Source organism: Schistocerca nitens, chromosome 2 (genome assembly GCF_023898315.1).
Source record: "Schistocerca nitens isolate TAMUIC-IGC-003100 chromosome 2, iqSchNite1.1, whole genome shotgun sequence".
Classification (NCBI taxonomy): domain Eukaryota; kingdom Metazoa; phylum Arthropoda; class Insecta; order Orthoptera; family Acrididae; genus Schistocerca; species Schistocerca nitens.
Genome location: NC_064615.1, coordinates 602,848,307 through 602,863,979, shown reverse-complemented (window position 1 = coordinate 602,863,979; position 15,673 = coordinate 602,848,307). Strand labels below are relative to the sequence as shown.

General features: G+C 39.1%; 1 protein-coding gene across 2 annotated transcripts in view; it reads left to right on the top strand.

Annotated features, from left to right (window-relative positions):
- Positions 1-12,945, top strand: part of LOC126236687 (pseudouridine-5'-phosphatase-like) — a 112,552-nt gene extending 99,607 nt beyond the window's left edge. Inside the window, exons 3-5 of one of the 2 annotated variants that reach the window (XM_049946178.1) lie at positions 4,951-5,183; positions 11,951-12,132; positions 12,495-12,945. In XM_049946178.1, coding sequence (XP_049802135.1) covers positions 4,951-5,183; positions 11,951-12,124 — 407 coding nt within the window. In that variant the 3' untranslated portion in view covers positions 12,125-12,132; positions 12,495-12,945. Of the gene's footprint in view, positions 1-4,950; positions 5,184-11,950; positions 12,462-12,494 lie in introns of those variants that run through there. The other variant, XM_049946177.1, reaches the window with a different exon arrangement.
- The last annotated feature ends 2,728 nt before the right edge of the window (positions 12,946-15,673 follow it).

Below are 15,673 nucleotides of genomic sequence, written 5' to 3'. Positions count from 1 at the left end.
AAATTATTTTTGGGATGGAGAGCTGGCTGAAACCCAAAGTGGAAAGCTCTGTGACATTTAATGAGTTGTGGAATGTATATTGCTAAGAGAGATTAGGGGCGATAGGAGGGACGGGGGTTTCATTATAGTTGACAAAAATATTGTCTCTATTGAGGTTGAAGTTGGGTGTGACATTGAAGTTATATGGTTGTGTATAACAGGTGTAGGTGAAACAATGTTAATTGTTGGATATTTTTACTGGCCACTCGGTTCCACTGTGACAGTTCTAGAATCATTTGAAGAAAACTATGGTCAGTAGCATATCCAGATCATGCCATAGTAGTTGGAGGCGACTTTAACCTACTTAGTATAGACTGGGATGTCTATGGATTAATTGCATGGGGGTACAGATAGACAGCCATGCGAAATACTTTTCAACACAGTTTTCTAAAAACTGTCTTGAGCAGCTAGCTTGGCAGCCTACATGCAATGGAAATACCTTAGACCTTGTAGCTACAAATAGGTTGGACCTTATTAACAATGTCAGTATTGAAATGGAGATTAGCTACCACGATGTCATTATAGCAACTGTAATTATGGAAGGTAATAAACCAGTCAAGAAGACTAGGAGAGTGTTTCTGCCAGATAGAGCAGATAAGCAGTCGTTAGCATCTCACTTACACAGTGAACAGACATCACTTAGTTCCAGGAAGATGAACGTAGTGGAATTTTGGGCAAAGTTTAAGCAGACTGTAAATCATGGTTTAGAGAGTTATGTGCCTAGTAAGTGAATAATGGATAGAAAAGATCCTCCATGATTCAATAATGAAATTTGGAAGATACTGAGGAATCAGAGGCTGTTGCACTCTTGGTTCAAAAGAGAATGCACAAATGATGACAAGCAAAGGTTAGTAGAGATTCATGCAACTGTGCAAAGATTTGTACACAAAGCATACAACAACTATCACCTTCACACCCTGGCAAAAGATCTGGCAGAAAAACCGAGAAAATACTGGTCCTATTTAAGATCACTAAGGAGGTCTAAGGCTTCCATTCAATTCCTTATTCACCAGTCTGGCGCGGCAATTGAAGACAGCAAAATGAAAGCCAAAGTTATTAATTTTGCATTCAAGAAATCATTCACACAGGAGAATTGTACAAACATATCATCATTTGACCATCAGACTCTTGTATGAACAACATAGAAATAAGCATCCCTGGCATAGAGAAACAACTGAAAGATCTAAATCAAATAAATCACCAGGTCTGGATGAATTTCCAATTCTGTTTTTGTAGAGTACTCTACGGCTCTGGCCCCTAACCTAGCTTGCATTTATCGTGAATCTCTCACCCATGGTTGTCTGTCTGTAGCCCCATGCAATGAATCCATAGACATCCCAGTCTATACTAGATAGGTTAAAGTCACCTCCAACTATTATGCATGATCTGGGTATTTACACACTTTCCCAACTGACTGGAAAAAAGTACAGGTGACTCCAGTATGTAAGAAGGGTAAAAGAATGGACCTGTAAAATTACAGCCTGATACCTCTAACTTCCATTTGCTGCAGAATCCTTGAAGAACATATTCTCAGTCTCAATATAATAAAATTTCTTGAGACTGAGAAGCTGATGTCCATGGATCAGCATGGTTTTAGGAAGCCGCTTGCCCTTTGCTAACATGATATACTGTGAGCTATGGACGAAGGACAACAAGCAGATGCCATATTTCTAGATTTCCAGAAGGCATTTGACATGGTACCCCATTGCAGGAGGCTGTTTACAAAGGTACAAGCATATGGAATAAGTTCATTGATATGTGAGTGGCTCAAAGACTTCTTGAGTAATAGAACACAGTATGTTGCCCTCAATGGCGAGTGTTCATCAGAGACGAGGGTATCATCAGGAGTGCCCCAGGGAAATGTGATAGGACTACTGCTCTAGAATGAAATTTTCACTCTACAGCGGAGTATGCGCTGATATGAAACTTCCTGGCAGATTAAAACTGTGTGCCAGACCGAGACTCGAACTCGGGACCTTTGCCTTTTGCGGGCAAGTGCTCTACCAATTGAGCTACCCAAGCACGACTCTCACCCTGTCCTCACAGCTTCAATTCCACAAGTACCTCGTCTCCTACCTTCCAAACTTTACAGAAGCTCTCCTGCAAACCGTACAGTACTAGCACTCCTGAAAGAAAGGATAATGCGGAAACATGGCTTAGCCACAGCTTGGGGGATGTTTCCAGAATGAGATTTTCACTCTGCAGCAGAGTGTGCGCTGATATGAAAGGCAGAGGTCCCAAGTTCGAGTCTCGGTCTGGCACACAGTTTTAATCTGCCAGGAAGTTTCAGGACTACTGCTGTTCTCCTCTATATACATAAATGATTTAGTGGATGGGGCTGGGCAACAATGTGCGGTTGTTTCCTGATAATGCTGTGGTGTACGGTAAGATGTCAAAGTTGAGTGACTGTAGGAACATAAAAGACAATGTAGACAAAATTTCTGGTTGGTGTGATGAATGGCAGCTAGCTCTAAACATGAGAAATCTAAGTTAATTCAGATGAGTAGGAAGAACAAACCTGCAACATTCAGATACAGTGTTACTAGTGTCCTGTTTGACACAGCCAAGTCATTTAAATATCTGGGTGTAAAGACTAAAGTGATATGAAATGGAATGAGCATGTGGGAACTGTGGTGGGGAAGGTGAATGGTCAGTTTCTGTTTATAGGGAGAATTTTAGGAAAGAGTGGTTCATCTGTAAAGGAGATCACATCTAGGATGCTGGCGTGACCTTTTCTTGAGTACTACATGAGTGGGATCCATACCAGGTCAGATTGAAAGAAGGCATTGAATCAGCTCAGAGGCGGGCTGCTAGATTGTTACAGGTGGGTTTGAACAACACGTAAGTGTGACAGATATGCTTCAGAAATGCAAATGGGAATGCCTGCAGGGAAGGTGATGCTCTTTTTGAGGAACACTATTGAGAAAATTTGGGGAACGAGCATTTGAAACTGACTGTCAAATGATTCTACTGTCACTAACATACAATGCATGTAATGACCACGAAGATAAGATACGAGAAATTAGGGCTCACACGGGGGCATATAGGCAGTCGTTTTTCCAAAGCTCTAGTTGCAAGTGGGACAGCAAAGAAATGACTAATAGTGGTACAGTGTACCCTCCACCACATACCGTATGGTGACTTGTGGAATATTTATGTAGATGTATGCATTTGTGTTGTACTTTAGTGTGTGCTACCAGGGGTATTGTACGAGTGTCAGTGAAGGAACTTTTCAAAATACCACATCTCGTAAATGACTCACAGTGGAATCCTGCAACAAACCACACTGCAGTTCTAATTTACCCTATTTTTAATTTGTTAGTGCCAATAGGCATTGTTCCATTTAAAAGAGGGTAAGTTTGCAAAAAAATACATTTTCTAAATATTATTACATTCTGTTTGTTGGCTAACAATACGAGCCCCTGACTACCAAACCTTTCTGTGAAAACTACACATCGATAGACCTACCATTTCCACAACATTTGCAGTGCAAGTTGTATGCGATTCATCCTGTATTTATGTTGCAATGTCAGGGGGACTGCACTTAAATTAAATAAACAAAAATGCACTACAGAATAAGGGAGGGAATGGCTGGTGACTGAATCGTGCCAACTAAAGTGTGTCAAGGTACATAACTAATTGTTATGATTACACTGTTACTATAGATACATTCAGTTTTTGTAGTTTTTCTAGGTGGTGAGGAATTATTCAAAGTTCACTCTGTCATTCTATCTTCAGGTCTTCTTACCACCGGGGAACTGTTCATGTCTGGACTGTATAATCAGTGTTATGATGTCTGACGTTTTGCTCAATAATTCTATCAATTTCTATTCCATTTTAGTTTTTAGGTGCATTCTCACTTTTAATCTTCTCATGTGAAACTAACTTGCTTGTTTGTATTTTATTCTCTGGTTAAGCTGGCTATATGTAATAGTTAATGAATACTTACAAAGAAGGCTATGCTCACTTTTATCTGCTTTTAATTGTTGAATCTCTGTTCGTAGTTCTTCTATAATGGTTTGGAGATCGACCGTGTTACTCACGTTTGCATCTACCATTTTGAATGCAGTCTATACCGGTCACTCAGTACAGAAAAATTTAAAATCCATCACTTTCTTTCGTTTTAAGCCAATATGAGTAGACTAACCTGAATTCCAGCGCTGGATGTCCCCGTGTTGTCGGACGATGTCCTTGGCTACTGCTGCTTGCTGTGTTTTCATGAAGATGCTCTGATGTTAAGTTTACACATCGCTGCGCTCTTCAGGACTGTAGGTTTTCCGAAAATAATCCCACACCTGGCACCACTTTTCTAACGGGGTCTTTTGGATGGCCGAGTAAAATGTTATTACTTCCATTTGCTGTTAGGATGGGATGCGTGGGCAGTAGTTCCGAGTAGTGCAGAATGTGGAACACGGAAAACTTAGTTTTACCATTTATTAATAAAGACGGTGCGACAATGCGTTACGCGCGTCTGGTAACCCATCATCACTGTGTTGAGAGTGATACATCTTCGCAACTGGCCGGTCTCAGATTGTTCTCCGTAGCTGGTGGCTGTGTACACGCCACGGCGCACGACTCAGATTGCATTTCCCGTCAGCATTCCGCATGATAAGTGCATAGCGCGGCGGCTCTCCCACTGTCCACTACAGCTGTACAGTTCTGCCGTTACAATTATTTATTTTTCTTAAAATGTGTTTGGACACTCCTTGTATAGTAAATTTAATGCGAGGTACAGAGTAGGCTATAATTTTTTACAGATTTTAGTTTTTAATTGTGGGTGGAAATTTGGACATGCTCAGAGATTAATACATAGAAATTAATATATATATTAAAAATTGTAATATTAACTTTGGTCTCAAGTCTATGAACAATGTCACCTATCAACTGGTATCTGACAAAGTTTGGTTTCAGGAGTGGATAAACTGATACATCATCTGCATGAACGTGGCATACCAATAGCAGTTGCAACCAGCAGTGGAGCAGAAAGTGTGAAAATTAAAACAAGTCATCATAAACCACTGATGAGTTTATTCCACCACATTGTGTGTGCAAGTACAGATCCTGAAGTTGAGCACGGAAAGCCAGCTCCAGATATATTCCTTGTCTGTGCTTCAAGATTTGATGACAATCCGGACCCAGAAAAGGTAACAAATTGTTGATAATTTTCATCTTTCAGTGTGTGGGACAACTTTGATTACTTAATTTTAAAATAAATTATATTGTAGTGTGCAAAAGTGTAATGCCCAAAATACATTAGCTCCGTGAACACATCAGTAGTGACAACTTCAGTGCCAACATAAATTATAAATAAAAGTATGAACAACCTGTGTGAAATCTTTTTGTTCATTTTAAGTGTTTCATATTCAGTATCAGAGCTTATTGCTTTGAAATCTGAAGAGAAAGTAGGATAAGGAGCCAAAGCTGATGCAACAGAGTCTGCAAGAAAATAATGCTGGTAGCTCTCTAACATACAGGGTGGTTATAATTAGACTTTCTGTACTTGAGGCAGAGTCAGTGGAAAGCTGTTTACTGTAGGAGTACCCAACTTTGTAGGAATGATGTTCGGACTGTTCTGCAGGATTTACATTCTTAGGAGTGTTAGTGTCTTGACTTACTATTAGGTGCCAGTGCTAATATGATGATGTGGGGAACTGCTATGCCACACACTCACTACACATACTTGCAATGGTGATAAATTCTACCAACAGATAGATGGAGTGGCCATGGGTTCCCCCCTGGTGCCATGTATCACAATCCTGTACATGGAACACTTCAAAGAAACATCTCTCGAAATGGCGCGCCTGAAACTGAAGGTGTCCTTCTCCTATGTGGACAACACGTTTGTCATTTGGCTGCATGGCAAAGAAAATTTACAAGAATTTCTTAACCACCTCAATGGCATACATGATAATATTAACTTCACCATGGAGGTGAAGAAAATGGATGTCTGCCTTTCGTCAACATCATGATAAAGAAGAAGACTGACAACACATTAGGTCATTCTGTTCACAGGAAGAAGACACACACCTACCGTAACACCAGTAGCTGCCACCATGCAGCACAATGCAAATCCGTGCTCACCACCTTGATGTGCAGAGTACAAGGCACATGTGACAAGGAGAGTCTACCTGCTGAACTGCAGTACTTGAGAGAAACCTTTAGTGAGAATGGCTTTTCTGAGAAGCAGGTAAGACACGCTTTCCAACCGAGCAAGAAGAAGAGAGATGATGGTGTGAAGAAGACATTAAGCACTTGGCGTTCCTTCTTATGCTGGGCCTCCCATGGGAAAGATTGCCAGGATATTTGAAAACAGCAACATTAAAACCATCTTTGACTCATCAGCCAAAACCAAGAATATATGCTGGGCTCAGTGGAGGATAAACTAGGAATACAGACACGTGGAGTCTATAGCATCAGCCACAAATGGGGCAATAAGTACATCGGCCAGACACAGCGATGTATATCACAGCACTGCTCAGAACACATAAGGGGCATTTGCCTAGGCCAAACACAGAAAACTGCAGTGGTGGAACACAGTCTCAAGGAAAACCCTATGCTTGATTTCGAACAAACAAAGCTGCTGTGCAGGGTGAACAGGTTCTGGGATTCAATCTTTAAAGAGGCTGTGGAGATAAGAGTCCACGATAACCTTGTCAACTAAGATAGTAATTTTCAACTTAGCACCGTAAGGGACACAACAATAACAAAAATACAACAAGAACGCTCCAGTGCAAAACCGGTGAAGGCGGTGGGCGGAATGGATAGGACCCACCAGGATGTGACACCCGCACCACCAGCACACGGGGAAGCCCTCACCACCACCAGCCACAACTGCCTCCACCGTGGCCCGAAACACCCCTTCCGGAGGTGCATGATTGGTGCTGTGGACACAATGAGGCAGAAGAGCTGGCAGTCCAGTGGCTATAAAGAACCAGACAGGACTCAAACCTGACACTTCGCCTGGAGATGACAAGTAGGAAACTTGTTGCAACCTTGCCACAGAATGACACCTTGACTTAACTGATAACCCGAGAAGACTTCATCAATCATGAAATGGTTTCTCTAATGCAGTTTCAGACTGTCGTGGATGCAGATAGTCATCAAATTGAGCATCTTTGTAACATGGAAAGTGAACATTAGTACACAACTCTCTCTGGTGTGGAAATTAAAATGTGTTTCTTGCAATGGTTTGTTTATTATTTCTCTTCTGCATGTCCTTAAAAATGTTTCCACAAAGTTTCATTATCCTACAATCACTTGTTTTTCATGGAGCCCTCTCAAGTAATGAAAGTGGTGTTAAAAGTTTGAAGTGTCAACATTGTCACCATTGGGTGCACTTTATTTTATTGAATTCAAACTTTCTACTGCAATTTTCACTATAGGCTATTTTCAAATAAATGTCATCAATTGTGTAAATAAAAGTCCAGTCACATTAATGTGAACATCTGTCAGAAGCCTAAGTAACCACATTTTGTGGCATGGAATGCTGCGAGATGTGCAGGAAGAGAGTCACTGAGGTTCTGGAAGATACTGACACGGATATGGAGCCTTGCCAACCCATGCTGTGGCCAGCTGCCCTAGGTTTCTTGGTTGAGGATCCATCGTGTGAACAGCCCAATTGAGGTAGTCCCACAGATTCTCAATTGGATTTAAATCAGGGGAGTTTGGTGGCCAAGGGAGTACAGCAAATGCATCCTGGCATTCTTTAAATCATGCATGTACACTATCAACTGTGTGATACATTGCATTGTCCTGCTGGTAGATGTCATCATGCTGAGGGAAAACAAACTGCATGTGGGATGGGCGTGGTCCCCCAAGGATAGATGCATACTTGTGTTCATACATTGCGCCAGGTGCCTGCTGTGGAAACATATATGCAGCAACATTGATTGAACAGTCATTGAGGAGGCAATGTTGGTAGCCTCATGGTTCATCTGGGGGTGGTGGAAGGGGGTTGATTGCTCAACAGTTGCATGTCTATTCGTTCATAACCATCTCTGCTGTCATTGTTCACCTGTGTCATCTGTGGCCCATGGTGCACCACAGTTTTGAATAGTGCCATTTTGTCATGCATGGTATACCTTAACGATGGCAGCACATGAGCACTTTAAAAACTAAGCCACTTTGGAAACACTTCCGCCCTTTGCTGAAAAGCCAATAATCATGCCCTTTTGAATGTCAGATAAATTACTCTGTTTCCACATTGCAACAACAACTGCACTGTTTTTTCGCTTCCCCTCAACACGCTTTATGTTCCCTCCACTGTTAGTGCTGTCACCAGCTGTATGAGAGTGGTTGTTGCATGTTGACTTCGAACATAAGTGGTGGTCACAATAATGCCACTGGACTGGTATCGTCATTCAAAAAGATTAGAACTGTGTTACCAGACATGTATGTGATTGGTGAGAGTCATTAAATGTATGAAGTGGAGAAGTAAGGAATGAAAATTTTCTGTAAATTAGAAAGGACTCACAGACTAGAGAGAACACAGTAGAAGACTGAGAAGTAGAAAGATACACAGTTTAAGAAAGAATGGAGGCCAGTATTATGATAAATAATATGGGGGGATCATAGAAGTAGAGATTACAATAATGCAAGGAAAGTACTAGGCACAGTAAAAGATATTACTTGTCTGTAAACAGGTATCATAAAAAAATAGACAATACAGGGATGGAAGAACTGCAAATAAACATAGCAGTGAAATAAAAAAAAAAATGGCTCTGAGCACTATGGGACTTAACATCTGAGGTCATCAGTCCCCTAGAACTTAGAACTACTTAAACCTGACTAACCTAAGGACATCACACACATCCAAGCCCGAGGCAGGATTCGAACCTGCGACCGTAGCGTCATGCGGTTCCAGACTGAAGTGCCTAGAACCTCTCAGCCACACCGGCTGGCAGTGAAATAATAGCAAAAGAGGAATTTGTAAATTACAAATGTGTTTCAACTATTGACGAAATGTAAATGAAATTGTTAAACTAAGATCGTGACTGATATTACTTAGTAATTTTTGTGGCTATGGTACTTAGCGAAGGAAAGAAGGAAAGATTAGGCAATTATGTTAAGACTTTTAAAAAAGTGGCCATAAAATTTTTCATGATTAGAAGCAGAGTAGCAAACCCAGTATCCAGACTGATGAAATTGTGCAACAAGTGGATCGGTATCTGTGATCTGATGGACAATTGATGATCAATGTGCTGTCTGATGAACTTTCACATGCTGAATGTACCATTATATACACCATTGTTGCAAATTGTGTATAAGGTAAGGACTGAAAATCTTACCAAAGGGAAAAGCGGAGAATGAAAATTGGACAAGCACTTTGGACTGCCGTTGATGAGATGAAGATAATTTGTTTTCCCACATTGTTACATGTCATGGGACATGGATATCCTACATAAGCTCACAATCAAAACAAGTGTCAATGAAGTGGTACCATTCAACTTGGCCAAAACCAAGAAAAAGGCAGTTATTCACCTTACTCTCGTTGAAAAATGATGCCCACTGTTTTCCGGGATGAAAAGAGCATTCTTTTGAAAGATTTCCTGTAACATTGATGTGTAATGCAAAATAATGTTGTAACGGAGACATGCTATCCAGATTCGACAGTGTGGCAAATTGTCCTCTGGGATACTCTCGTTCGATGACAGTGTATGTCCAAACACCACTGCCCACACCAAGGATAAGATTGAGCTTTTCTGTTAGGATCTTTTCAATCACTCACCATATAATGCAAAACTCTTTCTTACTTCTTGCACCTCTCACTTTGAAGATGATGTGGAAATGAGGATTCCTTTTTCAGTTGGTCCATTTCCCAGACAGAGAACTTATATGCATGCAGGGTTGAAGAAACTCGTGCAACATTGTGAAAAGTGCTTTGAAGTGAGTAGTGAATAGGTGGAAAAGTGAAATCAGTTGGTTTGCAGGTAACTAAAACTACCAGTAAAAGCTTTTTCTCTTGAAAATATTAATTTTTAGTGTTGAATAGCTCAAACTTCATCAGTACACCTTGTACAGAACATGAATAGTTCTTTCAGTATTTGTTGTGTTTAATAATGAAAATCTACATATTAGAACAAAAAAGAATAGCACTTTGACTGAATTCTTGGGGAACCCACTAACATTGGGCCTTCATATTCATATTCTTGTAACTGCCAATAAACTGTGAAATAATGTACGACTCATGATATTACTTTGTATGTAGCAGAGTGGTTAATGTCAGTTTTGGTGGATACTGGCATATGCTCAAGTGGCTTGCTTATAAAGGTCTGTAACAGAACAGAAGTTATTCTGTGATTTCTCTGTAATTTACATGATTCATATGAGAGGTTGAGATCCTCTATTTGCCTCTGCTGCAGTCGAATAAAGTTGAGTGTTGGCATGTTATCTCTTTGGTCTGCTTGTGTCTGTATATGTGTGGATGGATATGTGTGTGTGTGCGAGTGTATACCCGTCCTTTTTTCCCCCTAAGGTAAGTCTTTCCACTCCCGGGATTGGAATGACTCCTTACCCTCTCCCTTAAAACCTACATCCTTTCGTCTTTCCCTCTCCTTCCCTCTTTCCTGATGAGGCAACAGTTTGTTGTGAAAGCTTGAATTTTGTTTGTATGTTTGTGTTTGTTTGTGTGTCTATCGACCTGCCAGTGCTTTCGTTTGGTAAGTCACATCATCTTTGTTTTTAGATATATTTTTCTCACGTGGAATGTTTCCCTCTATTATATTACTTTATTTTTCTTAACATTTGTAACTTCACGGGAGGATAACACATCATTTTAGGATAGTGTACCATCTAATTATTGCAACTGAGGTCGATGTCTGACACGAGCAAAGACTGGCAGCATTGTTGTTTGGAAACAAATGACTGGATCATTCATAATGTTTCTTGCATGAAATGAACACAAGTTACGTTAAAATTATGGGCTCTTAATCTTAGGGCACACAATAGTGAAAGTAAAGTATTTATCTGCACTAGGAATATGTAGATATAATTACAGAAGTTTTAAATAGATATCACATTTAATGACTTTAAGCCAGCAAACAATGAATTTTAAACCATCTTACATAGCATGTCTGTTCACAACAACAGACCCCCTACGAAAGACTAAACAAAAGTGAGTGAAGACGCATTCTTAGAAAAAAGAAAGAGAAATTTTTTTGTACTTTTAACTGTTTTAGTGACAGGCCATTTCAACAATGCTGACCATCGATAATTTTCCACTATGGTGTCACACAATACATTTTTTTATTACATTTCATTGAGCAACTAGACATTGTGTGAGATTTTTCTTCCTTACACAGACGCTATAAAAGAAAGAAAAGAAACATATGCACAGGAGACTGGCCTGTTACAAATTTACTGAAATTGTATTCTTTCTACAAAAAGAAACACTTAGTGTGTCAAGTGGGACTAGAATATATACTTGTTAAGTGTCTGAGCTGGTAAATCACAGTTTATTTATAATATTTTAACAATGGGAAATGTTTCCAAGTGTAATTGTGCCCTGATAATTGTTGGTCTATTGCAGAAGAGAACACCACAGAGTCTTTTTGGCCCGTCAGCCTGTATTGTGGATGTGGTGGTGAAGTGACACATGAGAGAAGTATGTAACTCTTCTCTGTCAATCCTGTAATGCCATTTACACACGCAGATCTTCCTCCGTACTGCACCTTCATTGTGGCAGGAAGAGCTGTAACATTATATATTTAGAACCTGTTGCCTTTTCTCACAGCAATTTTTTCAAAACTGCTGTAGACTGCCTCATTGTTGTTGTAGCTTCTGAAGATTTCATTTTCCTATACGGTGTATGTATTAAAAGTGCTGTGTTGGACATTCCTTGTCATTCTTCAGACACTCAATTGATTTTGAAATTTTTTATGAAAAGAAATTGAACTTCATTTCCTCGTTTTAGTGTCTCGTGTTTGAAGATGCACCAAATGGAGTAAAAGCTGCGCGAGCTGCTGGCATGCAAGTTGTTATGACACCAGATGAGCAAGTTAATGATGATATGAAGCAAGATGCAACTATTGTTCTCAAGTCCTTGGAAGAGTTTAGACCTGAATGGTTTGGTCTTCCACCATTTTAAGTTATGTGGTAAACTAATTGTGGTTTATAGTCAAGCAATATAAGATGCTAATAAATCTGTATTTTATTTGTTAAAAAATTATGATACAAGAAAGAGAGTTCGTCTTGTAGCTATAAACTATTGTTGATCTTACCTAAGCAGCTTTTATAAACTGTTGTTGACATTTTTTGAAAATGCTTTTTATTTATGTACTTGTGCTTGTTGTTTAGTGGGTTACAATATCACAGTATTGTGTGCTAATTAATATGGGATTTGCTTTTGGTCTAATGAAACTACTTACTTTTTTGCATGCATCCTATTTGTAGCTGGCATGAAATAAATATTATTTTTCCCAATATATGTTTTTGAAAATCTTATTTTCGTTTGATAGCTAGAAGTATTTTCTCCCACCTGTCTTGTGCCTGTCTTCCATTATCTGTGACATCTGCTCCTTGCACATGGGTTTATTAAACTTTGTGTAAGTATCAGCAAATAACTGGAACTCTGGTTCCCACATCACAGAATAACTCATTGATTAGAGGAATTGCCTTGAAAATTCATTTTTGCTGATGGGACTGCAGCTCACTATCCCACAGTATCCAGGAAAACATACGTTGAGCAATATCACCAAAAGGACAAGGCCTTACAGCTTGGGTGCATTGTCACACACTTCAAGCTATGTGACTAATGGTAATTCAGTCTCCAGTGAAGTCATTGTACTAATGTTGCTGTGACAAATGATATATAACAGGCATAAAATTTCACCATGATGACCATCTAATATAAATAAGTTACTAAGAATCATATTTTTTACTGTGAAAACAAAGTACAAGCTGTTATTTTTTCAAATATATTGTATCAGAAATAAAGTAAGAAGAATTGTTCTATGAACGTTTTATTTGTGGCAATCTCTTTTTTCTTATCATTAAGTGTAACATAAAATTGTCAAAGGTACCAAATACAAAATTTACTTCTTGTCTTTGCGAGTAATTATAAAAATTCAACTAAAAATGTTAAAGAACAATACTATGCTGATATAAGATTTCATTACATAATTAAACAAATAAGCAAATGATGAAAGTCACTGATTTATTAATTATATACAATATGTTGAATGTAGTGCCATTCATGTTAAAACTCAAAACTAGTTGAAGAGAAAACAGTTATTTTCAGACAAATGCAAATAATGAAGAATAATGTAAGAGAAAACTAAACTATGAGATCTCAAGAAAACTGTAAATTGAATATTCTTATCAGCCTAATAGCTGCCATAAACCACCTGGTCAGCCAGTTGCAAACACTTCCTATCCCATACTTCCCACCCAGCATTATATAATGACAAAATATCAAAGACTTCTGTTAAACGTATGTCACATAAAAGAACATCATCCCACATCCAATAACACTACTAACATTTCCTGCTAATAGCAAATGTTGTAACTATATATATATGAAGCTATACACTTCTTGGAAACTTGAAAATTCACAGCCGACATACAAGGTCACATTAAAAATAGACTTCATATGCAAGGAGGAAGCCAAATACATACATGTTCCCCAGTGCTAAGGGGAAACAACAGAAGCAGGAGCAACGCTACATTAGGCATCTCCAGAAGCTGCTATGCATGCATACTGATGGCATATCAGGGACAAAAGCTAGAACTATAAAAATGAAACCACAAACAAGACATACTTAAACATAAGACAACATAAAAAAAAAAAAAAGATATGTAGTGAGAATGTGAGGTAGATTACAAAACTAACAATTTGATACAATAGCATACACCAATATTCAGACATCAAGTATCTACTAATTAAGCTGTCAGAATCATAATAGATGTGTCTGGGGATTTTCTGTAGAACTTTCGATATATTACACAGCGGTGGGTTTTTTAAAGCAAATATATCCATAACAAACAAGAAACCTATATGGAAGTAATGAGAGCAGGTAATATCAGACACCTCACTTCTCTGGGAATCTACCCATCATAAAAAGCAACAGCACAAAACCAAATATTTTTCAGACACACTTTTTTTCAGCCCCCCCCCCCCCCCAATAATAAAAACCTCACTGTACCTGTCTGTTTGCAGTGAGCTAAATTTGACCACATAAATGTGTTAACTTCCCATAGAAAGCAGCTGAACTCTAATAACTAAAATTATGCACAGCTCTTTTTAGTTTCCTTTAAAAACACACCCAATGGCAACAGTTTTCAGTTTCCTCCTTTTTAACTATCTCTGATCTGTTATTTTTCATTTTTTGCCACTTCTTTATACGGGGTTAATATGGTCAATAATTAACTGCACTCGTGGTCTAGGGGTAGGTCTTTGATTAATAATCAAAACATCCTTGATCCCAGGTTTGAAACCAGTCACCGCTTAAATTTTGATTAACACATTCACTGTGGCTGACGCTTATTAGCATTTCCGCAATCAAAACGCCAGTGCAATTTCCGGGATCAACACACCCTTGTGTGCTTATAAGCATTTCTGCGATCGATACGCCAGTACGGGTAACGCTTATAAGCTGTATGTTCGCTAGCTGAGTACTCAGTTTGGCTGTGCACTCGTGTTAGTACAAGTAACCAATGAAATATCATGTAACGTTTTCGTGTCTGCAGTTGTGTGTTCTCGTCTTTAGTCGTCTGTATTGTGCATTGTTTGCAATTGCGGAGAATCAACCAACACCAGGGCCTCCTAATCCAAAAAAGAGTAGGAAGAGTGAATAATATACTGACCATGAGTTAACTGAGTGTGTTAGAATATAGTGATGTTGAGTTCAGAGGGGACAAACCAGAGGAGAGTGGCTGGAATTTGGAGACTGCAGAAACATACCATAATGATGACAGTATGGAAACAGAACTGTCGAATATTTTTCGTGACAGTTCGGAATCGGACAATACGGATGATGATGATGAGGAAATCGTTGACGATAAAGGACCCGTGCTCGCAGAAGTAAGCAAACCAGGTGCGACTTGGCATGAAGAACCACATGGGATGCAGTATCATCCATTCACAATAGCAGTTTGCAGGTAAATCCTGCTGGCAATACGCCAATGGGTTTCTTTAGGCTACAGGTTACAGATGACATACTACAGCTCATAGTTGATGAAATGAACGGTAACGTACGCTATTAATTTTTGAGCGAAAATACAAAAGAGGGCTCTAGGATTAGTAATTGGAAACCTGTAAGTATAGGAGAAATACTAGTCTTCCTGGGTAATGTCAAATATGCCCAATAACAAGACTACTCGAAGAAAGACACACTGTTCGAAAATATAGAAATAGCGATGAGTGTGTGCAGAGACAGATATTTGCTCATCTTATGCTCTCTGCATTTTGCGAAAAATCCAGTCAGGAGACCCGAAACCAGAGGATAAGGTACGTCCAATATTGAATTATTTTAATAACAGAATGTGTGAGGTGTATTATCCAGGTAGGGATCCATCTTTAGACGAATCAATGATTCTTTGGAGGGGACAATTGTCATTTAGACAATATACAAAGAACAAAAGGAATAAATATGGCATCAAACTCTACATGCTAAATAATCCAGACAGTTTCGTAAAT